The sequence below is a fragment of the Amblyomma mixtum genome, chromosome 9 (assembly GCF_055824585.1).
Source record: "Amblyomma mixtum isolate Tamu chromosome 9, ASM5582458v1, whole genome shotgun sequence".
Taxonomy (NCBI): domain Eukaryota; kingdom Metazoa; phylum Arthropoda; class Arachnida; order Ixodida; family Ixodidae; genus Amblyomma; species Amblyomma mixtum.
The window spans coordinates 29,901,006-29,927,488 of record NC_143020.1 but is presented as its reverse complement, the minus strand read 5'-3'; the positions used below and the strand labels follow the sequence as shown (position 1 = coordinate 29,927,488).

The 26,483-nt window shown below is 44.6% G+C and overlaps 1 protein-coding gene across 1 annotated transcript in view; it reads left to right on the top strand.

Moving 5' to 3' along the window:
• The first annotated feature begins 269 nt into the window (after nucleotides 1–269).
• The window catches only part of LOC149328637 (papilin-like), a 39,619-nt gene continuing 13,405 nt past the window's right edge, over nucleotides 270–26,483 (top strand). The window contains exons 1-3 of the mRNA XM_089559042.1: nucleotides 270–443; nucleotides 8,832–9,008; nucleotides 9,556–9,750. Of these exons, the coding sequence (XP_089415168.1) occupies nucleotides 377–443; nucleotides 8,832–9,008; nucleotides 9,556–9,750 (439 nt within the window). The 5' untranslated portion in view covers nucleotides 270–376. The remainder of the gene's footprint in view (nucleotides 444–8,831; nucleotides 9,009–9,555; nucleotides 9,751–26,483) is intronic.

The following is a 26,483-nucleotide window of genomic DNA, read 5'->3' as shown; positions in this document are numbered from 1 at the left end:
TTCTAACACAAAACCACGATACATATACACTTTGCCAGGTTGCTGCAGACGGCCAAGGTTTCACGCCGGAAATGCTCACGGCGTGCAGCTAGACCTTGTTTTTTTAGCTAAAAAGAAATGTACACAACACAACGGAACACGACGCAGATAAACAGCGCGTTTCAGCCGAAAATGTTGGCTTGTATAAAGGAACAGCTGCAAGCAGCCAATAAATCATTGACTGTGTTTCGAAGCAGAAAGTTTCTCGGGCACATGCTTCTCAAGCATTCTCAGGCACATGTTGCGTATAGACGTGCGAGATTTCTTACTTAAATCCAATACACATTTCGAAATTTCTAATTACTGCTAGTTTGTGCATATTGCGATATTGTTTGCAATGGGCGCAGGGTACGCAGTAAGACTGCTGGCTATTGTTCATTTGATTTCATCACTTCGTGTAGAAGGTAAGTGCAATGATTCGTTTTTTCTTGACGTTAAAGGTCAACATCCCCCGAAAAGCTAGTCACTAAAATAATCATGCAGACAGTGAAAGAGTCGCAGGTCTGCATAGAAAATTAAGTTAACAGTTATAAATTGAATGTCTTCGCTCAAAGATCTAATAAGTTCTTGCTGAGTGAATAGTAGGTAAGTTACTCAAAATCCGCGACCTCTGAGTGCGTCTGTGAGCCCTTCACATTCCGAAGGCAACACAACCCAAAAGGTGAACTGCCAGCCACGACTCGAAGAAAAACGAATTTGCTAAGAGCTTCCACCTAGCATCTACTCACCCTGCCTTTTTCACTCTCAAGCTACCCTTAGCTTCTAGAAGACAACCCGCCCCACTTCCAGTCTTCGGCCCTCTGTACTCTCAAGAAGGCCTGCATCCGGCAACCCACAGCCCCTCACACAACACCTGAACAAAAAGCGGCGGCGAAAACACGCGTTCGTCCGCCAACCTCCGCATGTTCCACTCACCAAACTTTCCAGAAACCCTCTGCCAACCAAATGTGCACACACATCCGCACTACAGAAGCTATCACTTACCATAACTCCACGCAGAAATGGAACCAAAAAGCGACAGCGAAACAAAGTTCAAAGAGGTGGTGAGAGGACTATGAAGCTAAAAGCGAAACGCACGACTGGTAACGTTGGCGCTGATAAGATCGCCTGTAATTTTTCTTTTGCTAGATACAATAAGCCGTCTTTAGAGGGCAGTTGGCGTTGTACTGTAGATTTTAGATGACGTGAAAAGCTCGTTGCCTTGGCAGAATAACGTTTTTTAATAGGGCTGTGCCTCGCTCTTGTTTTAGTGCGATGAATAATGCAATTCCATCTCGTTTAGGAAAATTGATAGTAGTGCCGCATAAACGCCGTAACATAAATGTTAACGTTCCGTGTTCAAGGGAAAACGAATGCATTTATTTTTCTGGCAATAGATCTAGGTGTTGGCACTGAGGTTCAGAAATTGCACTGCAGTTTCAGATCGAAAACATTCAGGATCAAAAATATCCCTAAAACAAATCGCCACTCCTCTAAAACATTTTTAGTCTATCGTGAACGTTGCTAGTCTGATTTATATTGATATACTGAGCTGTGAAAACCTCTGTGATGAACATATGCCTCATTGTTTTCACAGTGGGTGGCGTGTCTGTTAGCGCATCCGCCGCAGAAACGCGTGGAGGTCATAAAATATGGGTAGTGCCTCTGATGGGAGCGAGCTCACCGGTTGCCACTGACCACTCATCTCTGCCGCCGACCGGGCAAAGCCCTTATTTGCGGTCAGGTGACTGCTGCATGCACGCCAGCCATATCTCCCGCATCGTCGGTACTTCTTTCGTTGTCGCCGCCGCGGTGGCTCAGTGGCTATGGTGCTCGGCTGCTGGCCCAAAAGACGCGGGTTCGATCCCGGCCGCGGCGGCTAGAATTTCTGTGGAGGAGAAATTCTAGAGGCCCGTGTGCTGTGCGATGTCACTGCACGTTAAAGAGCGCCAGGTGGTCGAAATTTCCGGAGCCCTCCACTACGGCGTCTCTCATAGCCTTAGTCGCTTTGGGACGTTAAACCCCACAAAACCACAAAAATCTTTCGTTGTCCTCAGTTAGGGTGAGCGGCCGTAGGGTATCGCCGAGTGCTTCCAAATGGCCCTCCGACAGCGTCAGCCTGCTCAGTCTGTGCAACGTCTGCAGTCAATATATGGAACATTCAATGATAATAGACACACAAGATGATTGAGGCACCTTTTTACAATCTTTGCGCGTTTGTTTAGCGGTTAGAGATTGTGACAAGCAAGGGCAGCTGTAGAAACTTTGCAGGGGTGAATATCTTGCACCCTGCTGCGACGAATGATACAGAGAAGAAATTTTCACTCTCCTGAAAAAGCTCTGTTTTCACGTCGGTGAAGAAGTGGCAGCCTAATCCACGGCAGGTTTTAAATCCCTTACTCCAGGAAAGCATGCGGGCTGTTCGATGTTTTCTTCGGATGCATAAACAGGAAAAACACAAGGAAAGTTCCACTAAACTAACCTTTATGTATTTGCTTCATTGGATCACTTGTAAGCAAACAGCGGAGACGTAGTGTGTACGACATGTCTATTTAGAATCAGCACGTGTTATCTACGTCTGGGCGCCGCCATTTATTCGTAATTTCATTTACTCTCCAGTTATGACACGCTTTGCAGGTGAAGTTGGTCTGGCAGAATCAAGGAACAAAGAACGTAGCGTTTGCACATGGGTTTATGCACGCTACAGGCGAACAGGATAAACAGAAATTGTCAGACACAAAAGGTTAAGTGCGAACGCTACAAGCATGCGTGAGTGAGGCTACGCTCCAGAGAACCCAACACTAATACAGACACTCTGCGTGTTCCCAAAGCATAAAAAGCTGCAATGTTTTCAAAGGGTCTCTTTTCGGTCATCTAGTGAGGATATTTTGGATTCATAAATGGTTGTAATTTATATCTCGTATAATGTTTTTTTACAGAAATCCTACTTTACTTTCTTGTGCTTCGCTTAGTACCAAATTCGAGCCAGTTTTAGCAAAGCGGTTGTTAATAAATTCGCGATAACTGAAAGCTGACTGTTATATGAGCAAGGTAACATAAATATTAACATTCAGTGTTCAAGGGCCAACGCATGCATTTATTTTTCGGGCAATAGATTTAGATGTTTGCACTCAGGTTAAGAAATCGTACCGTACTTTCAGATCGAAAACATTCGGGATTAAAAGTATCCCTAAAGAGATATTACCTATCCTTTAAAACATTTTTAGCCTATCGGGATTCTTGCTATTATGATCTATACTCATATACCGGGCTGCCAAAATTGCTGTGATGAATATATGGCGCATTGCTTTCACGGTGGGTGGTGTGTCTGGTACGGAATGCACTGCAGACACGCGCGGAGCTCATTAAAGGTGTCTAGGATATGGTGCTATCCACTATCCAGGATATGGGGCTGGAGCAAACTGGCTGGCTTCTTGTTCTCAATACATTTGCTTCAAAATCGCGTCCGTAGCCGTGGTTTCTGCAATGCGCCCGTCATTTCATTCTTTCCTGGCATTAATTTCTTTCAACTCCCTTCTGTCTGTACACGGTAGTGGTAGCGTCCCAGTGGGAGGTAGTCATTTTCGCGCGATGCGAACATTAAGTCTAAAGCACCAGACTGTGATGAGTGAAAATGTTGCTGTTAAATGCTTTCTTGCTCTAAAATTGTCCTTTATATAATCACATGCATTGAAACGCACTTAGTCGCCATGCAATACGCAGGAAAATTGGATATATATATATATATATATATATATATATATATATATATATATATATATATATATATATATATATATATATATATATATATATATATATATATGGGTAGTGCCTCTGATGGGCGCGAGCTCACCGGTTGCCACTGACCACTCATCTCTGCCGCCGACCGGGCAAAGCCCTTATTTGCGGTCAGGTGACTGTTCCTTCTTGTGTATACCCTGAGGAAGGACGGTCCTCCGTCCGAAACTGTCGGTATTAAATTAAGATAATTGCAAGGTTGTGACCCCTTCTTCTACAAGTCTTCCTGGCCCATTGAACGACAAGACCTCCTGCAACTACTTCTACTACAATGGCTGCCAGCGCTCACACACTCGAGCGATTATCTTTTCACCTCCCACGGAACCCCATCACCACTGCTATAATTGGCGACGAACTTTTCAAACACGTGTACGAGTATTTCGACCCAGCACAACAAAACACCCCTGGCTTCGTGATATACAGATCAGCCAAGTTCGTGGATATTCCGGCACTCTTGGAGTACCTGCCTGCCACCATCCGTAGAGTGATCCTTCACGTTGGGACAGCCGACATCGCGGCCACGGGCGCCGCTGCCGCTCTGTCAAGCCTGAGGGAGATCGTGGGGAGAATCGGCCGTGAACAACCCTCGTTGGAAGTGTGCCTGAGTCTTCCTGTTCCACGCGCCCTGAACCGCCTACGCCGAGGAGCCAACAGAAGGTTCGTCCACTGGTTCAACGCTCAGGCGAAAGTCTTTGTGGAACAGGTGCGGAGGCTATGTCACCAACGGCGGCTTGGCAGGGACGTGGTATATATCAATCACGCACCTGAAGAGTTGCCACCATGGAGAGTGCTCGCGGCCGATGGACATCATCTGAGCTTCGAGGGCGTGGCTATCGTGTGCGAGCACCTGAAACGCGCCCTCGGTGCCAGACCCCCCGCTACGGGATGGAGCGTTCGTGGACAATCGATGGCGACGACCCAGGGAGGCAGCGGCGCAAGAACAGCGCCATCACTGGCTCGTCCGAGAACCCAAGAGGCCGAGACACCCCCCGTACCGCCACGCCGCCGCTACATGACGAGACAGGCCTGCACCGAGGCGGCACGACACAACCCAACGCAGCGCAGCGACTGACTCGCTGCCGCCACAGGTACGGCCCGCTCCCCAGAAACTCACTCACCGTCATTTCTAAAAATCCGGAAAACTATCGAAAAACGAATTAGATATGAATCCCACGCGACCACTCTAACTAGCTATTCAGAATCGGAAGCCATACCAAAAGGTTTGCGACTGCAGCTTACCCCGGCGATGACAACCCTTAACGCAGATGAGGACGCGGAATGGAAACAGATTCTACATGACAGTTCATTACGTCTTGTGGACCTAATTATACGGCACAGCCAACGAAAAGCTCTCGAATTCGAGCATGTCGAACAATGCTTACGTCGTGAACCGGACCTTACGCCGAGAGAAATAACTCAGCCAAAAGAATTCGAAGAACGAAAGAAAAAAGACACAAATATGCAGAAACTTAGCAAACTCGGGCGAGACGGTGTGACCCCGGCGCCACGTTCACCAATTCCGCCTTCTACTAAAAGCACGCTAGGCCCTGAGCAACCTAATACTAGCCGGTCTTCCATCGAGGCTGACAACGTTGTGAACGTATCGAGCCATCCACTCTCTCCTTCGGAACGAAAGTTGCTCTCCAAGGGTTTAACTTTTTGCCCGACAACGGGAAAATTCAACGAATTCCAATTATATCAGAATCTGGATAACTTTGCAAGGAATCTACGTCTGCGCGAGTACTTCCGAAACCGCGAAAGCAACCGTGAAATCAACATACCCGGGACATCAAACCAATCATGGACTCCAAACGAACACAGAGATAAACATCTAGATATGTACATCGCCGCCATTCAAAAGGATATCATCGCCTCATATTCAAAATCAAAATTAAAAAATGTCCCGAACAACCTCTCATCCGAGGAACGGCGAGCCCTCGAATCTTTAAATCAGCGATCTGACATTGTCATCAAGCCGGCGGACAAAGGCGGTGCTGTTGTTGTTATGGACAAGTCCGAATACATAACAGAAGGTTTCCGGAAATTGGAAAACGAACAATTTTACACGGAGCTAACCAGTGATCCCACAGGTCAATTCGAAATCGAAATTAACAATAAGTTAAAATCACTTCATCAAGATCAAAAGATATCCGGGGAAATTCTTAAAGCAATGACTCCAGTCAGACCAGTCCCTGGACGGTTCTACCTACTCCCGAAAATACACAAACCCAACCGTCCGGGCCGTCCCATTGTGTCAAGCAACGGCACACTCACCGAAAAAATATCTAGCGTCCTCGACTTCCTTTTGAAGGACATTATACCAACTATCCCGGCCTACATTAAGGACACAAATCACTTTCTCAGAGTGATATCTAACCTCAAAATTCCCAACCGAAGCTTCTTGGTTACAGTGGATGTGACATCTTTATATACAAATATCCCCCATCCAGACGGCATACGCGCGACAGTGGATGCATACTTGAGGACAGATCCCCCCGTTCATCTTGATGAGGAAACTCTTTCTGCAATCCTAGGCTTAGTACTGAACTACAGCAACTTTGAATTTGAGGGAAGACACTATCTTCAGGTCAACGGCACGGCGATGGGAACAAAGATGGCTCCGGCCTACGCTAACTTATTCATGGCAGCACTGGAAACAGAATTCCTTGACACTCAGTCCTTGAAACCACTCCTTTATAAACGTTTCCTGGACGATATTTTTTTCATTTGGCCGCACGACGAAGCCAGCCTCTTGGCATTCATAGCGAGGTATAACGCATTTCATCCTTCCATATCGTTCACCCACAGCATCTCCACAAAATTTATAAACTTTTTGGACGTTCAAATAGAGAAAAAAGGCAGCGTGCTTAGGACAACCCTCTACAAAAAACCCACTGACCGCCAGCAGTACCTACATTTTAAGAGCAGCCACGCACGGCACTGCAAGACTGGCATACCCTACTCACAGGCTCACAGATACCGACGGATTTGCTCTGAGCTCGAAGACTTTGACCGCCATGCTGAGCAGCTAAAAACAAATCTTTTACTTAAGGAATATCCAGCGTCCATCGTCGATGACGCTATCCTGAAAGCTCGTGGTTTAGACAGGAATAAAATAATAAATTCCCCACAATCGCGGGATGGTGAAAGGCCAAGCAACCTTATTCTCACGCATTCATCTAACATTCCACCTGTTAATAGTATCCTATCAAAACATTTTAATATTATCCATCAAAGCAGTCACTTGTCTCTCATTTTTAAACAACCACCAAGAGCAGTATACCGGCGCAGTAGGAACCTGAGGGACATTTTAGTTAAGTCCAAAACAACGCCAAACTCCAGCCCGAGTCCTGGATGTCAACCGTGCCGTAAGCCACGTTGCAAGGTTTGCAGTCATATGCAGACAACAACCATCGCTAAAGGAACATTCTCCGATTTCACCTTCAGGATTAGGGAAAACCTGAATTGCGACAGCGCGAACGTAGTGTATATGCTACACTGCAGTGTGTGTGGCATGGAATACATCGGTCAAACGGAAACACCGTTCAGGTTGCGTTTTAACAACCACAAGGCCCATACTCACGCGCTGCCAAATCTTCCTTTTTCTAAGCACCTGTGCCTGCCCCAGCATGCATTCGAAAACATTCACGTCATCCTTCTCCAATCGGGTTTCCAAACAAGTCGCCAAAGGGAACAAAGAGAGTCGTATTTCATACACAAATTTCGGACACTAACACATGGAATTAATGAAAACTTGGGCAGTTTTACCTTCCTCAAAAGCCTAACTACCTAGAACAATTTGAACGTCTGGAATCCCTCCTCTTCCATGAAGCCTGCACTCTGCGGGGTCCCACGTCCCCATTCTTACTTTTCTTATTTTTTATTTCTGAACGTATTTACTCTTTAGGTTCCTTCCCACCCGTCCTTTCGGCCCCTTCTTTTGAAAAACCAGTCTGTACTCGAATGCCTTCGCGACGAAAAGCACGAAGGGAATGGCCTACTGTGGGACGGACGCCGCGGCACTCGGCTGCGGGATCGGGTTCCCGCACGGCGTCTGGCCGGCCGCCCTGCCTCCCTCGACCGCGGCGCCGCGCTTCCGCCGTGTCGATAACGGGCTTGTCTTAAACAGCTCTAAATGTTGTGGCTGACTCATAACTCACGTTACAACGGTTCAAAACACCTGCACCGCTGGGGAGCGGTCCGTTCTGTGATGTTATACACTGTACACATGCATGCGTGCGCTTGTTTCTTTCTTCTTTTTGTGTTTCTTTTTTTGTTTTATTTGTGGTTTTGCTTTGTACTTTCCTTGTTAGAATATTGTTTGTGTTAATTCTGCTGGGTTCACCACCCACACCGAAGGGAGCTTCTCTCGAAACATTCCTTCTGAGAAGCAACTAGTTCCCTCCCTATCTATTTCTATAGCTTTGTTACCCAAGCCTCCGCCGTTGCCTTCCTATATTTATTTTTATATTTTAATGTTACTTTTGCTTCCTTTATTTTTATATTTTTGTGCATATATGTTTTTCCCCTTCCCTGTCCTTCGCAACCGTCACCCTCTTCCCCCTATATGGACTGGAGCACTTGCGTCTTATACTGACTTTGCGTCCCTTTCCACCTCACCCTTTGCGCACGCTGCGTAGAAAATGAGAAATTGTGTTCATTCTTGTGTATACCCTGAGGAAGGACGGTCCTCCGTCCGAAACTGTCGGTATTAAATTAAGATAATTGCAAGGTTGTGACCCCTTCTTCTACAAGTCTTCCTGGCCCATTGAACGACAAGACCTCCTGCAACTACTATATATATATATATATATACTCGTTTCTTTCTCGAACAAGCTCTCTGATGGAAAGAGCAGTCCAAATGCTTCAATTCGGTAGTCATGAGGTTTTGCTCAATTAGTTATGCGGCTCATCCTTTTTAGTCGACAACTGGTGCCTGAATGTTTGGTGATTTTTGTTAGCTGATTTTCAGGCGTAATAATCTAATTGCCTTAATTACCACCCCAAAAAAGGTGCACCGGCAAGGAACAAAGAATGCCTCGAACCTCCTGAAATGGAAAAATGCACTATCGTCTTGTGGAAGTGGAGCTACAAGAATGAGTCAAATGAATGCGCAACAAACTTCGTATGTTCTACACACCGTAACAGCTTTTTGACAAAAGAAGAGTGCGAAAAGACTTGCCCACCGAGTAAGTACCTTCTTCAGGGAAATTATTTTTATTTTCAGTCCCATTTGGCTTCACTACGATTGTTTCTTTTTTTGCATAAACCCTATTACACTCTCCCATTGAGAGAACGTAATTTTCTTGTCCCGTTTTTTTTTCGCATACTGATTATGCAAGAAGCGTCCACGTACCTTTTCCCCGATCGACTTTATCACACACGTTGTGATCAGCACGGCGAAAAAAATACCTTGCTGTTGCAACAAATCTTTTAAGCATCAGGTAGATAACAAAATGAATGCAAAAAATAGAGAAAAAAACGCTTATTTGCATCATGCATATTTTTACAACTACCTCTTGGAGCGCAGCATTGTAGTGCTCACATAAAGTTTTATGCATGCAATAATTAATAATTTCTTTCACTGATCTCTCATGAGGTGGGTAAAAAACAAAAAAATAACTCTCTAAACCGCGCTGTTTCGCTGTAAGTGAAACCTTGTTCACAACCTGTGGACAAGTAGCAAAGAAAGGCGTTGAAAGGATTTCAAAAGTGCGCGTTACTTTTCGCACGCAGTACCTGGAAAGAAGCCAAAACCACGAAAAAAAGACTGCAAGTACTGGATTCTTCATGGCAATGATTGCTACAAGTATACTTTCACTTCGTATTATGACCGCCATGGGCATCTACACTGGGGCATGCTCTACACCGGCTGCAAAGGATCGCGCAATAGAGTTTACTTCTACGACCTGAAGACGAAGAAATGCCGTGGTGAGATATTGATTTAAAGCATACGTATTTCTCAGAGGTGTTTTTTGTCCTCTACGCGAAGAACATTCTTTTCTAAATTAGTTCCTAGAAAGGAGGAATACAATGTCTCCGTTTTCGGCTCAGTATCTTTTTCTAGTCACCACTCCGTGAAGGCAACTCAGCATTTTTTTTTTGATGCTGCCTTAAAAATATATGCAGTGGAAGAAGTGAAAATGTGCATGTAGATTTCGTCTCTAAAAGAAGGAATTGCTAAAAGGATATATCACGAATGTCAAAGAATGATGCTGCCGCCATATTACGCGCATGGATGTTATGGAGATTCTGCTGAAGAGGGCAAATGTTTATCGTAAATTCCGTTGTTCATTTACGGCACTGTTAAAGAGGTAGGTATTGGAGATGTGATGAGATATTAAACAGCAACAGGTGTGATATTATGCCCATAATGATTTTATTTATTTATTTATACAAGTACCTCCAGCGCCCAGGGTCATTATAGCAGGGGGGACAATAACAGTAAACATATACCTAAAATGAGCATGTCACAAATATTAACAATAGACAAAAGGCACATAAGGCACATTTTGTTGGGATAAAGCTATAGAGAATGTATAGAAACTGGCATTTATTCTACAATCCTAGACTGTGCATAAGTTGCTTTTCATTCAGTTTTCCTATTGCTCTTTAAGACTATTTGCAGACCTAACGAGAAAATACGTTGATTTCGAGAAAGTAATTTTTATCATTAACACGTTGTAAGGCATATCAGATGATGGCACCGAAAACACCATAGAATGTATTTCCAGTCCTCATTCGTTAAGCGTCACAGTTACCACAGGAGATTCGGATATGAAAATCAGAATTCGCCTCTTAATAAAATTACCTGGCGGAAAGAACCCGACAGTTTTGCCACCGGGGAACGGAATGGAAGGGCGCCGAGAGCTTTGGAAATTCAGATTTGTCTAAAGGCCTCGAGTTTTTCTAGGAGTGTGCCACAGTCCTTAAAAGTAGATGGACATATGAAGTAAATGAATTGAGACCAACATTTCTCTCCACCTTCTTGTAGGCACTGGTAATTTATTTAAGTGAAGCGAGCACAGCTGGCACGAAAGAAACAAGTTCATATTTCATCGTTGCGTTATTCTAAGATTGATGGTTTGTTTTTGGCAAGCGAGCACCTGCCCTCGGTGTCCGCAGCATTGTTGAGGCGCGCTTAGTTTCCGAACATCGGAAAACAATCGATTTATACGCTGTCGATTCTTTCTCCATTTCTTTGAGTCCTTCGCGTTGTACTGTTCTTTCGATGCATCCTTTCGACTGTGTCACTGTGTTGCCCCGCTTTATTGTTCCCTTGTGGACATAGCGCGCTATTGTGAACGCCAGCGTTCAGGCTACAAAGACAGCCAGCTCACTCGTACAGCGTGTGTATGGCGTCGGGCGTGCGATGCTGATGTGGTTCGTATCGCATCTTGAGAAAACCGGAAAATATGCTTCTTTGCTAGGGTAGCCTCCTTCCAATCGCAAGGGGGCTTAGGTGAGAAGAGAAGGCCACACGCAATCGGTACGAGTTAACATTTTTAGAAAATATTTCTCAGAAGCAGAAACCACCGAGAGCGGTAGCCAAAATTACAAAGAAAAATAAAAATGAAAAAACAAGCACATCAATGACAGAAGTTGACAACCGCAGCCAAAGCTTGAGTAGTAAATGAAAGCTTCAAATCTGTACTGCTTTCTAAAAAAAAACTGATTTGCTATGCTTCCACAACAGTCCTGTGAAGGTGCTCCTGGCCTACACATAAACTTGTGCAAAACATCCATCAAGACTATAATCGCTGCACATAGGAGGCGTATGGAGCCGTGTACGAAAGTGTACAATAAGAAAAGAAGCATGCGCCTGTAATCGCTCCCCTCTTCCCCTTTTCTAAGACAGTACGCTTCAGCTTGATGTAGCACTGGGAATGGCGGCAGTGGTTCAGGGCACATCAAACCTGTACTGTCTTCCTACACCGCCTTTCATCCAGGTGTAGATCATGTTGTACCGGCGTTCGGAGCATTAAACCTAAATAATGGGATTGGCATCTGTATGAAAATAGATGCGCCAAAGCATACCTTCACCTGTAAGCGACTTGCGGCACACAAGTGAGTCGCCCTTTTCTCCTGCATTTTCTCCTGAAGACCACAATAATGTCGGCGAAGAGGGAAGTACGTTAAAGCCACACTGCACAGACATACTTCTGCCGATTGATACTTCAGTCAGCTTCTTCCCACGCTTTGCTAGAAAAACAGTGGTCGCTGGATTTACTTCCACACTACATTATATGTGCAGTATTTCGTATCAACTATTCACCGCAACAACAGGGCCTTTATACCTAACATGGTAGTGTTAAAAAAAACTAAGCAAAAGGCTTGCACGCATTTTCTTCACACCTCTTGACTGGTGCTCTCTGAGGATTCACCTGGTCGACTTGCCACGAGGTTTAAAAATTAAGGTGGGGGGGGGGGGGGGGGGGCTTTCTGCTTCCCTGTCCTCAACAGTCTGGCTTCAAAACTCTTGCAGTGCAATTACACATTGGTGCACCGAAGTGTATGCACAAATGTTTATCCAAATATGCAACAGGAAAGCCATCAGAGGTAGCGCTGCCTTAAACAGGCATGATGTCTCGTTGAGGAAGGCTTGTTCTGTATGTGTATCCGTGCACAAAAACTCAATAAAGCTACAGCACACATATTACTCGTATTATTTCATAGGTGGTTCCAATTACAGATTAACCGTGGCACTGGTTGAAAATTTGGGAAAGCCGGCCTATGCGGGAAAGCCACTCGTTGTTGTGTGCCCCACGGTTATGAGAAATCTTAAGAAACGCCGGTTCCAGTACAAATTGAGATGCTATCATAGATATTAGTGTGGCCTAACACCTTTGATTTGACTACCATTGATTGATTGCCATTATTTTCGCATGAAATTAGCGCTCCTTCTATAATAGTAATGTTGAGGCTGCAGAGTATCCTATGCCTAATGTGGAGATTTCTTTTTCATCAGACATTGTTATTATCTAGATGTCTAGGCAAGCCGCCTTTTAGCAGCACTAAGTGGTCTGTAATTCTCTAATGGGTTTGTTAAATTGCTCTAAATTAGGGAGGAAAATTTATCTTCACTTAAAAGAAACATAGATAAGAGAGGCGTTCTACTTTTTTGTGCCCCGCACGAAAGTTCTAAAGAAACGCTAGCGAAACGAAAACTTGATTACAACATAGTCGGTTAACTCAATGAATAAAAACTTGTTGATTTGATCTCTACTTAATGGTGACAAGCATGATGTTAAAAACTATCGCCCCATATCTTTGACATGTGTTCCATGCAAAATTCTTGAGCATATCATATCATCCCAAATCGCTACCCATCTTGATTCTCAATCTTTTTTTCATAGTTCCCAACATGGCTTCAGAAAATATTATTCATGTGAAACGCAGCTGGCATCTTTCACTTACTTTCTTCACAGCGTCCTCGACCACGGCGGTGTTGTCAACTGCATAGTTTTAGACTTTTCAAAGGCCTTTGACAAGGTATCACACACTCTACTGCTCTTTAAATTACACCAACTTAACCTGGATCCCAACGTTTTTGCATGGTTGAGAAGTTTTCTTACTAATCGCTCCCAATACGTAACGATTAACGAAATCGACTCCAATTATGTCCCCGTTGATTCCGGCGTGCCACAAGGCTCCGTTCTTGCTCCCTTGCTCTTTCTAATTTACATAAATGACTTACCCACCAAAATTCAATCTCGCGCTGGCCTTTTCGCAGATGACTGTGTAATTTTTCGCGAAATAACCAATCCTAATGACGAAAAGATTCTGCAATCAGACCTTAACGCAGTAACTGCATGGTGTCAGGATTGGTTAATGACTCTTAACTCTAACAAGTGTAACTTAATGCATGTATCTCGAACTAACTCTAATGTTTCTTCTTATATTCTTCAGGATCCCCCGCTTGAACAGGTAACATCTTACAAATACTTGGGCGTCTTATTTTCATCGAAATTATCATGGGAACAGCATATCAACTATATAACTAGCAACGCTAACAGATCTCTAGGCTATCTGAAACGTAATTTTGCGAACATTTCTTCATCTCTTAAATTACAATTTTATAAAACACTTATCCGTCCAAAGCTTGAGTATGCTGCTTCTGTATGGGATCCCGGCCTTGATCATCTGGTAACAACCATCGAAGCTCTTCAGAATCGGTCTGCTCGCTACATTATCAGTAATTACCATCGTACTGCCAGCACAACTAACGTGAAAAACACGTTACACCTACCTCCACTCCCCTTGAGACGTCAGATATAGCGACTTTGTTTGCTCCATAAAATATACTACCACGACACACTTCACGATCTTTTACTCCACCGGCCCTCTTATGTGTCACATCGCGTGGACCATCGTCATAAAATTGGATCTTTCGTATGCCACACAAATACCTTTCATAATTCATTTCTCCCGCGCTCAATAACAGAGTGGAACCACCTTCCCGAAGATCTTGTGTCTATTACTGATGTTACATTGTTCAAAAATGCCTTAAAAGCTCATTTTGGTGTTCCTGATTAATCGTTACGCACTGTTTATTTATTTTTTACCCCCGTATTACTACTTGTATTGTGTTCTACAGTTATATTTTGGTGTTCCTTACTTGTAGTACTTGTATTGAATTCTTGGATGTTTATTGTTACCTTCTGGTGTTCCTTACTATTTTTGCACTGTTTTTGACACCCCTAATATATATATATGCCTGTGCTTTTATCTTAATTATGTTGTGTATTCCATTCCCCTCTGTAACGCCCGACCCGGGCCCTGAGGGTATTCGAAATAAATAAATAAATAAATAAATAAACCGCGTTTGAGAAACTAATTCTGAAAGAATGATGCTGAATTAAGGTACATCCTTGATTGTTCAGGTTGCTTCATTCCGCAATTTTTTTTGGCCTTGTGCTTGTTAGTATGTGCGTAAAGGTTTGCAATATTTTATTTTGCTTTCAGGTAATAGTTGCCGCATTTTCGATTTCAGTGATATATTTATACTACAGCATGTATTGTCGACTATTATTTTTTGTTTTGTTGCATTTTTTTTAACAGAAGTATACGAACCATACAGCACACGTGCAGTGCACTAATATACGTGAATGGTGTCTGTAGTTTGTAGAATATTCTTTCCTTCCTGTTGAAATCTGTGAGCACGCTGTGTGCCTGGTTTCCGCGTTAAATTTGCGTTCTTATTTGCTTTGTATTTTACGTGTCCTACGCGTTGGCTGCATGATTACGACAGGAGTTGTCTCCAGATAAATTTTTGAGATAAATAGGTAAATTGGTTTTTGAGGAAAGGAAATGGCGCAGTATCTGCCTCACATATCTCTGCGGACACCTGAACCGCGCAGTAATGGAAGGGAGGAAGGTAAGAGTGAAAGAAGAAAGAGGGAAAGAGGTGCCGTAGTTGAGGTCTCCGGAATAATTTCGACCACCTGGGGATCTTTAACGTGCACTGACATCGCACAGCACACGGGCGCCTCTTGCGTTTCGCCTCCATCGAAACGCAGCCGCCGCGGTCAGGTTCGAACCCAGGTACTCTGGCTCGGTAGATAGGCGCCTTACCACTGAGCCACCGCGGCGGGAAAATTTTTGAGGGCAAGAGCAGCTTTTCAGAAGGAAAGGCGTGATTCATCTTCAACTCTCTTCTTCGATGTCTTTGGAATTTCCCTAAAAAAGTGGACTGAAGTCGACTTCTGCCGCTTTCATGTAAACGCGACTAAATAATATTCATGCTTTGCTGCTGATCTTGCACTGCGATAGATGATACCTGCGTCAAATATTCTTGATTATTTTTCCCAGCTGCTCCTCGTACAGTGATTTAGAAAATAAATGCTGATATATTCAAAATTTTGAGCCTATTGCTATAGTTAAAGCTACCATATGATGTAGTGATATGACACGATAAAGAAAAAAGTACTTTCATTAATGAAATCCAAAGAAATGACTGTGAACATCTTGACGGAAATGAAAAATATAGTAGGTGTTATTTTAGGCTATTCAGTTCAAACTAATGCTGCTTCTGTGTTCAGAACTCGCAAGAGAGAAAGTAAGCATTATTGAGAATCTTAGGGACATGTTTGTGGGGACGGGTTCAAGGTCAGCAAAACGAAACAGCTCCCAAAAAAATGCATGCAAAGGAAAGCTATTGGCAGCGACAGTCCTTCCTTTCTTCGTCTGCGTGTTTGTTGCGCTGTTGCGTTAGGATGGACTACAGAGGCCCGTTCATCCCTCAAAATAGAGTTTATGATATCTCGCGGTTTCGCAATGCCGAGAAAGCTCGTGTTGTGGCTTAGAATGAGTCAACCAAAATACTTGCTGCCGACCGGACAGTCAACAGTGAGGTAACTAAGCAATGACAAAGCCTGAATATTTATTTGAGCCACTGACTACCTTCCAAGAAAACGCTTTGAAGCTACACATAATTACCAGGTTTTGAGCACTTGTTACACGTAAAGAGAGGATTCCATATCACTCTCGTACAGAGAACTGTCTATCAAATTTCAGTGTTCCTGTATATTTTAAAACGTGCTGCAGATTTCTGAAATATGACGATTCAGTTTTATGACAGTTTTTATTCATTCGTCGAAGCTTAAACCTCTTTCTTTTTCTTTTTTTCAGAAATAACCAAACAGCGAAAACCTACACAGGAGTAACCAAGAACTTATTCCGGAAGGAATTTTCTATTGTTTTGAAGATAAAATATATATTGTGAAACTGGATATTCTGCCACTTTAATAGATGTATAGAACATGTGAAAGACTTGTTGAGCAAGGTTTTACACAAGGGTTGCGACTGGTAAATCGATAAATAAAATACAAGCTCATCAATTCACGCCCAGGTTTAAAACGCGCTCTAGGTGTCGTAAGTGCAATGAGGGCAGCCTTTTATGCATCTCCAACTTTACAGGCAGTACTTCGCGCCAGTGAGCTTCTGATTGCTCACACAGGCATATGAGTATATGAGGAGTAAGGGTTTCTAGCAGGGAGACGGCCTTTCATCTAGGCTATGTAAGCAATGCATCTTGGTAAACTTGAAGTAAATTTTTCAAAGCAATAGAGATGCGTAATTTCCATTTTTTGCGTAGTTTTCACCTGTGAAAGATACAGTAGCGAAGACACCTTCATACAAATTATTCGCCTTTGTTTAAACCTGAAATGTCTGAAATGGACGCAGTTGAGGATAATAGTTAATGGAGGATACCTGGATAATTTGCGATTCACTGATAACGCTGCCTTGCTAAGCTACTCAGAACACGAACTGCAAAGCATGATCAATGAGTTAGACAGGCAGAGCAGAACGGTGGGGCTAAAAATTAAAAAGCAGAAAACGAAATAATGTTCAACAGCTTTACAAGGGAACAGCAGTTCGCAATGGACAGCGAGGGGCTGGAAGTAGTAACAGAATATGTCTACTTAGGGCAGGTAGTGACCGCAGATCCGGATCATGAGAGGGAAATAACTAGAAGAATAAGAATGGGGTGGAGCGCATATGGCAGGTTCTCGCAGATCATGAATGGCAGCTTACCAATATCCCTGAAGAGAAAAGTATACAACAGCTGTATCCTACCGGTACTCACCTATGGGGCAGAAACGTGGAGGCTAACAAAGAGGGTTCAGCTTAAGTTAAGGACAACGCAGCGAGCTATGGAAAGGAAAATGATAGGTGTAACGTTAAGAGATCGGAAGTGGGCGTAGTGGGTGAGGGAACAAACGCGGGTTGATGGTATCCTAGTTGAAATCAAGAGGAAGAAATGGGCTTCGGCAGTGCATGTAATGCGAAGGCAATGTAAACGCCGGTCTTTAAGGGTAACGGAGTGGATTCCAAGAGAAGGCAAACGTAGCAGGGGGCGGCAGAAAGTTAGATGGGCGTATGAGATTAAGAAGTTTGCAGGGATATGGTGGCCGCAACTGGCAAATGACAGGGCCAATTGGAGAGACATGGGAGAGGCCTTTGCCCTCCAGTGGGCGTAGTCAGGCTGATGATGACGATGAAGTTTAATTCAAGTAGTTCCAGTCTGATGTATATTGAAAGACAATGGTTACGAGTCAGAATGTGCTTGCTTGTTAACGTGATCAACAATACACTGGGACGAACGAAATATTTAAGCATGTCGATGGCCTTCATCTAACAAAGGAGGTGTTGATAGAACCATACCGCAGTGATATCCTTTGGCGGCAAATCGGGAAAGTAATGTACACATCTTTGAATCTCGAACACTATTTCTCGATTTTTCCATGCTGAAGCCACCTGCAAGTTTCGGGACGGTGTTCCCACCGAGTAATTTGTTTTTTAGAAAAATGAACGACGACTACTAACACTATGCTAGCTACGCGGAAAGGGCAGAAACCGTCTTGAAACCGCCCCCAGATGTTATGCCGCAATCTAGCGCAGGAACAGCGAGCAGGAACAGATCAGGCTCTCTGTCGACAGAAAAACTCTATGAGGCAAGAAGGTAAAGCAGCAGTTCGATGGAAGACCCCTGCGTTCATTTTTTTCTTTGCTCAATAATGTGACCTCAGTCAATACTTAGGTGTATCAAATATAGCAGACCTTCGCCTGAGCGTGACTCCTCGTGACTACTCTTGAAAAGAAAGGCTTTTATTGCGTTATTCCTGTTGAACATACTCCTAGTTACGTTTAAAAGTGGGATCGATGGTACATACCGGTTTCCCATCAGAGCGATATAAAACAGTCTGTTTTACAGACCTTGCTATGTTATATTGTGACGTGCCGTAGGAAGCGAAGAAGCAGGGGTCGGTCGCCTCTTGCTTGCGCACGCTCGGCCGCCTAGAGTAGTTTCTGGCCGCAAGTGGTTGTTTAGCAACATTGGTTACAAATGTGGTGGTGGAACTGGGTGCGCTTCCGGACCTGCTCAGACTAGAGTCTTGCTCCGGCTACCCGCCAACACGTATCTCTCCTTGGTACACCAGCGCCGCGGCCGCCTCCGCGGAGCGTAGCCTGAATTCGGACCCCTTCTGGCTGCCACAAGGAGGACATAGACTACGACATCATAGAAACCAACTGTCGTGAAAAATGAGAGCAGGCGCCCAGCACAAATCCTTCGCAACCATACAGGATCATCCGCGGCTTTCTATGGCGTGGTATTCGAGGATGCCGAGGATTCACTCGACACTTTCCAGAGTGTCGCCCGTTACAAGGGCTCGAGCGATTATTTCTGAAAACAGGCACATTTCGGGCTCTTCTACGGCTTCACGCTTCTTTCTTTATTTTGCAGTGGCCGAATAAGACGTAAAATATTGGCAGAAAGCCGAGAATACTTCAGAGAGAAATAAAAATTTAACGGTTGACGACCTTTTATCTCTGGAAGTTTTCTGCGTGTGTTTCATTACTTGTAGCCCCTTGCCAACGTAAGTATAGAACAATTTTACATTGGAGCTGTTTTTTTTTTGTTGCGTTAAAGTACTTTCTCATCATGTGATATTTCATGTTTTAGGACACGAAACACTTCCTGATTTTGGAGGCTGCAAATAATCAATTGTGCGCCTATCTGTCTACTGCCGCCTGATGAGGATGACTCCGTTACTGACGAGGCGCACTTACACGAAAGTGATTTTTCTGCGGGTAACCCCAAGGATTTGGCGGGAAGGTTGAAGTTGTATTGTTCAGCGTTGAAACGTTGATTTACCTTATCAATTAGTGTTGATCCACGTAAAAGTCAAAGCATTAGCATATGTAGTATAACTAGTATACGTCTGTTCCAGTGGCGGCATCCAGACAGCGGTAATGAACGCAAAAACGACACGAGCCATCCTTATTCTGGACAAGTCAGGCAGCCCAAGGACGCCATGGCTGTCAAATAGAGCCTTTGGTTAACATTTCCCTTGTAAATTGATCACTTAGCATTCAAATCTTGTGAATGGTCCTGTACATTAGAGAATGGAAGGGCGTGGGGAGCGCCTGGCTATGAACGCCCAACACGAAGAAGTGCCGCAGAAGGGTGAAGAACCGTGAACAGCGCTCTTGTACGGAGAGCGACTTGTCTATCATGCAAAGATATTGCGACCCGTCTGGGGGCTCAGGCACGGCCCTGTGCAAGGCATGGCTACCAAGCTAATGCATCCTGGCGAGTTGGGGGCTGCATGGATCATTTTTCAAGCCTTGAAGTAGAACTACGGATTCCGTTGAGCAATAGATTGTTCAAAGTTCAGTGCCACCACTGGTGACGGAAACCATGACATGAGGATCAAAGACATTCTTCTGCAGGGTGCTCAAATAGATCGGCTCCACAGTCGCATGAAACATGTCGAGTGTAGCATCGGGCCAGGAAGCAGATACGCATACTGTTGATGAAGGAGGCACGAAGATATCACGAGAAGCACACAACACACTTTCCTCACCGCACGAGTATTCCATGAGGCCTAGTTAAGTAATTTGGCCACGCTGTGTTAGTCACATTCGATTGTTATTTTCTAAAGGAAAAGAAATGTGACAGCATACAATATTTTGTTTATAACTTAGGGCTACAAGCAGCAGTGTTGCGGTTTCAGATAAAAATAAACTATTGGCTTTGAATTGGCGGTGAAACAAGATTTTTTTTTTTAGAGAGGGTGACTGGCACATCGGTCATAGCAAGAGGGGTTCTCAGTCCAGGATTCCGATAGCTTCAGCTGTCCTGCGCGCCGTGATCATCATTGCTGATTGCTCCAGCAACAGCTGAACCGAGCCGCTTCTGATGTTGAGTTTGAGTTTAGGTGGTTGCCTAGGAGCCGTTTGGACACTTCCACGTGGAGCTGTATACATTGGGCTGAGCACTGTTGCAAGTTTCATGAAGGGCACTGCAAGAAATACTGTGAAGGGAAGACTGTCTGCTTGTGATGTAGGTTCGAGAAGGAGGCCATCTGGAGGTAGTGGCGTGTCCTTTTTTGAAACAATCAAAAGTGCGTCATTCAGTGCAGTGTAAATACATCAGTGGTGTGGTATACTTCTAAATCTTTGTTGGTGTCCTGAACAAAAGAATTAAAAAATGAAACCTTATAGAGAGGCACATTGTGCCGCACAAAGCCCCTGTTTAACTGAAAAACGCAGTTTACAAAACTTTTGGACCTGCTAAAACAAACAGCCTCTATAATAGCCTTCTGATTAGCCCATTACCGCGTGAAATGACGCTGTGCCATTAACTATAAATTCTATATGCTAATGCTGTAGTGCTAAGTGCTGATTCGTGCAAAAAATTGTTTCTCGACCGTCTTCCAATGTAAATGGGTCTTGGCAATGTTATACTTGTTTCTTTAACTGATACCAGTGTCACCATAATAGCTTAGCAATGGGTATGGACTTATTGGAGAATGTGTGGAATTGTAGCGCAGACGTTTTGCAAAAAAAAAAAAAAACACCGCAGGGTTTTTCAACTACAATTCTCTACTGTCCCCGTACACAAGCCGCATTCTGGGCGGCACCTTGGACCTCTCACTCCCCCTACCCCCCTCCAATGAAAGAGCGTTCGCGCTGGTAAGGCGATGATGTGCGCACCAGCGTCACAATGGCTTTTTTTCTGCCGTCCACACCTGCTCTCTGTCTACTGAAACAATGAAGAGCGCTCACGGCTTGCGTCATCGCAGTATTGAAAGTATTGAACAGTTTCTTGGAATCTATCTGAAATGCAGCTGCGTATGAACGTCCCATGTGCGATTTCTACACGGTTTCGGCTTTCAGATACGCGTTTTGATTCGCAGTTATAATAAATATAGTTCTTCAACGGCGGGTCATTTTTTGCTTGCAGTCTGTTTTGGCGTTTATTTTCGCTCATTGGAACCATTTAGAGGTTATTTCACTGTTGTGTTGTGTTTTAGTGTTTCTTTGCTTTTTGTTTCACTTCGGCATTATTAAAGCGTATGGAAAACCCAGCTAATAAGGGGAAATGTTTATGGAGTCCGCCAAGGTGTGGTATATTTGTAATAATGTAATATTTACAAACACAGTATATACGGCCACAAACAGAAGCTATACAGCGTCCATAGAAACGTCTTAGTTAACGAAAATATTATCCTGGTCCGTGGTTCGAACCCGGGACCATGGGTTCACCGAAGTAGTCGCTCTAACAACTCACCTAGCCGGGGCGGCGAGTACATGACGGCGCCAGAGAGAATTGGTCAATAACTTGGTGCCGTAAGCTCTGCATCTTTCCTTTCCAGCCGTACGGATGCGCTTTGGTGGACGCCGCTGCGTAATGACTTTCTTATTACAGCTTATTGTAAGCTCTGTGTATAAGAAAGGGTTGAGATGGCCATTTTTGCATGGGAAAAAACTGCTGATGGCTTGCAATTGCTAAGCACGAAATATTGTGCAAACACTGTTTTTTTCAGATGGACACCAGCCGCCATGTACCAGAGAGCGCTGTTGAGATATCCAAAAACCCAGGGTGCCAGTTATACGCGTCTTATACTTTCTTTTTCATCGTCAATAGCAATTTACCTAACGTAGGCCGGCGGCCTATGCTGCTGTGCCGCGTTTCTCTAGCAATGTTGCCAACCTCAATGCGTATTGCTTGCATGCCGTGCTTCTGCCCCAACGTTGTCCGCGCCAACGTATGCAGCGCATATCTCTCTGTCGCTACCGCCACATAGCTGAGAAACGCGAACGTTAGTGTTGTATTAGCGTTAGTTAATGAAGATGATGCGGAATGCACAGCGCGAGAATGGGTCGCAGTTTAAGGCGAGGAGTGGTTGGCTGCGGGGATAAACAAGTGCTATCATGCAGTGGCCAGCGAAACTCATCTGTTCGCTCCACCGTGGGTTCGAATTTCAGTCGCGGGTATTTATTTGATTTATTTTTATTCACTTATTTAACTTGGCTGAACCCCAAACACATCGCTAAAGCTTGCACGGGGCTTCCTCATAGGAATAGCGCTTTCGTACTAAAATCGCTTATGCCTTACCGCATGCAGCTTGGCAACGCTTGTGCGGCCACTCACAACAGAATTTTGTGGGCCTGTATCTAAATTTCAGCTAGTTCACATAGCAGATGTGGCTGGATAACTAAAACAAACCTTTGTTAGCTGGACAAATATCGGCACTGAGAGAAGGAAAGAAAACAAAAACAAAGAATTCTACAGGACTCTTACGAGGGACTAACACGGAAGTTTCCTTCCTCTTCAGCTTTTATGTGTTTTCGGTCTCTTTCTCTTTTTATTCTTCGCGTTGCTGAAGCGTGTTGCACTCTCTAAGTAAGTAAAGAAATAGCAGATGGTTAGCATGGCTAAGCGCGGAATATTGTGCAGCATCAGTCGTTACTAGTTGACAGTTAAGATCCTCACATGCTGAAGGAATTTGACCTCAAGTCATACACCACAAAAACGCTTGGCCTAAAGGCCTTCTGCCTAAACGTCTTTATGCAGAACTCGTTCACCGTAAGATCTTTGCCCTAACGAGTTCCGTGTAAACACCTTCCAAAAGGTTTAAAGGTGAAGATATGATAGGCGTACACACATTGCAGGTACCGGAATGCATTCGCTATAAAAGCCTTCACCCTGAAGTTCTTGGGGAAAGGAATTGTGTAAAGGCCTAAAGGCCTTCATCCAGGTCAAGGCTTGAAAGGTGTTTACATCTGGCAGGTTGCCCGCAACCCGGTGGGCACGTGGACCACATGCTATATAGCAAGCTTCAGGGGGTACGTAAGTACGGAGGTGTGCCCGAAAAGGGGGAATACGCCTTGTAGTGCTACTGCAATAAAAAGATTTCGTAGTAAGTTGTATTAGATAGTCGAAATTTCTGACTGTATGATCACTTTTAAGACGAACCTATGACTCCCTGTAACTAAAAAGCGCTATGAGCCTTCACCTGCCAAATGAGCGAAAGTGTGACTCCGTAGACAGCCGCCCAGTCACTTCGTTCATGTTGGTAAGCTGGGGAGATGTGACACGATCAGCATGGCTGTGTTCCAAAAAGCGAATTGCTCTTATTGAGAAAATGATTGCCCTTGATTAGAGTCATAGACGACTATTATAGGCGAAGGTTTGCTAAATGATGATGATCAATTTTTTATGGCGCAAGGGCATCTGTGGACAAAGCTCGCCAATGCCCGAGGTATTCTTTCCTACTCAAGGTAGCGTCAAATGCCCATTTCCGAAGCATTTCACCCTGAATAATGCGAACACCAGATCAGGGGAAAGCTTGTACCCATTGCTTCACCGGTGCGTACCAGTAAGCACTGGGGATCGAACCTCGCATTTCCCGCATGCGAGGCGGATGCCCAGGCCGCTGCAGTGAAAGTTTGCTACAGCTATCGACAGTGCCTTGATGAAGCCCAAAAGAGAATGCATTCTAATCACTAACAGTTTAAGTATTTGCACGTATTTTGTTTGTTCTTTTTGGACTGGTAGACATTAAATACGGGGGAGACTTAGTGCAGCATTATAAAAATAATGTACAGCAGAAAATAAATTGCTCCACACTAGAAAGTTGCACTAACACCTAAAACAGTTCATGTGAATTAACAGGACGATAGCATTCGAAGTTCTTGACGCTTTAACCGAAAGTGAATGGTCGGGCATTTGAAATCCCGGTTCCTCTCCCTGAACAATGCCGTGAAGGAATAGCTGCTGGAGGCCTCATTTTTGCCCAGGAGTTTTGCGGGAGGCTGTCTATCCTGTCGTTATCCGAGTCGTTTCCTTACTTTTTATGTAGGCCTGTCGTTATTCGAGTCCTTTTGTTACTTCTCATTAGTCAACGCCCCCTACCAGCGGGCACGGTTCTCGGATGGAGGCTTTCCAAAGATGAATTTGATCTGGTGCCATCAGTACTTTCCAGACAATCAGCGTTCTCCGGTCGGGTGACAGGAATGCCAGTCTGGTGACGCCACTGATGACGTCAAGTCCCGCCAACTAACTCGCGAGTTTATAAGAGGCGACAATGGATTTTTTCTTTACTTAGACGTTTCTTGCTATTGCGTCAATAACACAATGAACAGTGCGCTATGGTCGCATCACGGATATGTTTCGGTGCCTTGACAGTGCAACGTACTGCAGCGTCCCGAAACTCGATTTTTGCACAACGGAAAAAAAATGTTCTGCGTGTTTGCTTAGAAACAAAAGCAGGACCTAAGGAGTGGATGAAAAGGGATGTTTGCGGTAATCACCGCCTGGAAACGAGGTCTGCGTTTATAACGAAATATCAAACCGATTTTTGTGGTAGACGTGCGGAGATGTGGCAAAAGCTCTTTTCAATGCAAGATTCACAGGCTGTAGGCAAGAAACAACTTTGCTTTACTTCCGACATACAGCCAGCTTTGCATTTGCCGTAGAAATAAGGCCGTCGTGCGCACAAAGGGAGGAGGAGAAAACATTTATTGTTGCACTGTACAGAATTGGTAAAGGGAGGTGTGGATGGTCGTTGACCTGGGTGGCAGTCCCTATTCCGGGACGCCATTGGCTGCCGCCGCTGCCCGTGCTCTCTGGACCAGGGCCCGCTGGGCTTCCAGGTCCGAGCTGGACAGGGCCGCCTCCGAGCCCTCCCTAGTTGGCTGACTTATAACTGCTACATTTGTATTTAAGTGGTAGGCCCACACCATGTGGTATAGGTCAGCATACTTCCCGCAGAATTTGCACCTGCCCGTGAAAGTCGGGTCCACGTGTTTTAGTACGGCGGGATTTAGGAAAGATCCGGTTTAGAGCCGTCTGAGGTGGCACTCCTCGGTTCTGTCGAGACCTTTGGCGGGTCCAGGGAGTACCCTCCTGCAGAGCGTTAAAAGGTTTGTGATATCCGCGTAAAAGATTAGCGGAATCGGTATTATTGTCGCGGCAGAACCGGGGAATTGAGTGGAACCCGGGGAAAGGAACACTCGGGCAGCCGCGTGAGCGGCCTCGTTTCCCTCAACCCCCTGGTGACCGGGCACCCATACTATCTGTTAGCCATAGCCGACGCATAGGAAATAGCGTCTCTCGAGACATGCGCACAAATAATTATGAAGGTAAGCATTGGTACTGCCAGAATGCGAGGATTTTCAGAATTACTTTAGAGCCAGCGCATAAAAAAATACGCTTATCATATGAAGCACCCATAAAACCAACACGTATAAGGGAAAGAGCACCATCGCGTCAGTGGAGTGTGTAGTTTAAAAATAATAATAACACTCCGGTTGCTACCTGGCCCTGCGCTTGGCAACTTTATTTCAGAGACAGAAATACATGCAGGTAAGTATCAAGCCAGCAAAATGTCCATTGGTGGAGCTTCTGTTACCGAGCTCGTGAGATAAAATTTTTATCTTCTAGAACTAAGTAAGAGTTGCAGCCTACTAGATCGCAGAGCTTTAGGTCTAGTTAGTAGACGTGCGACTAAGTTCATTGGGACGATTGAGCAAGCCTCGGGCTAGAAACTTTCGCAGTAAGCGCAGCTTAATACGCCGTTTTCGTATAGTGTACGCACATGTCCGGAAGAACAAACGTTCAGGGTTCAGCGCCTCCAAGTGACAGATGAATCACGAGAGTGAAATTAGTAAAACATAAGAATAGAATGGAGCCCCTCTTGCACGTTCTCTTAGGCCCCTAATGGTTGTTTCACAATATCCCTGAAGAGAAAAGCATTTAAGAACTGCATCTTACCGGCACTCACCTATGTGGCAGAAACGCGGAGGCTAAAGAAAAGGGTGCAACTTAAATTTAGGACAACGCAGAAAGCTATGGAAAGCAATTGTTACTT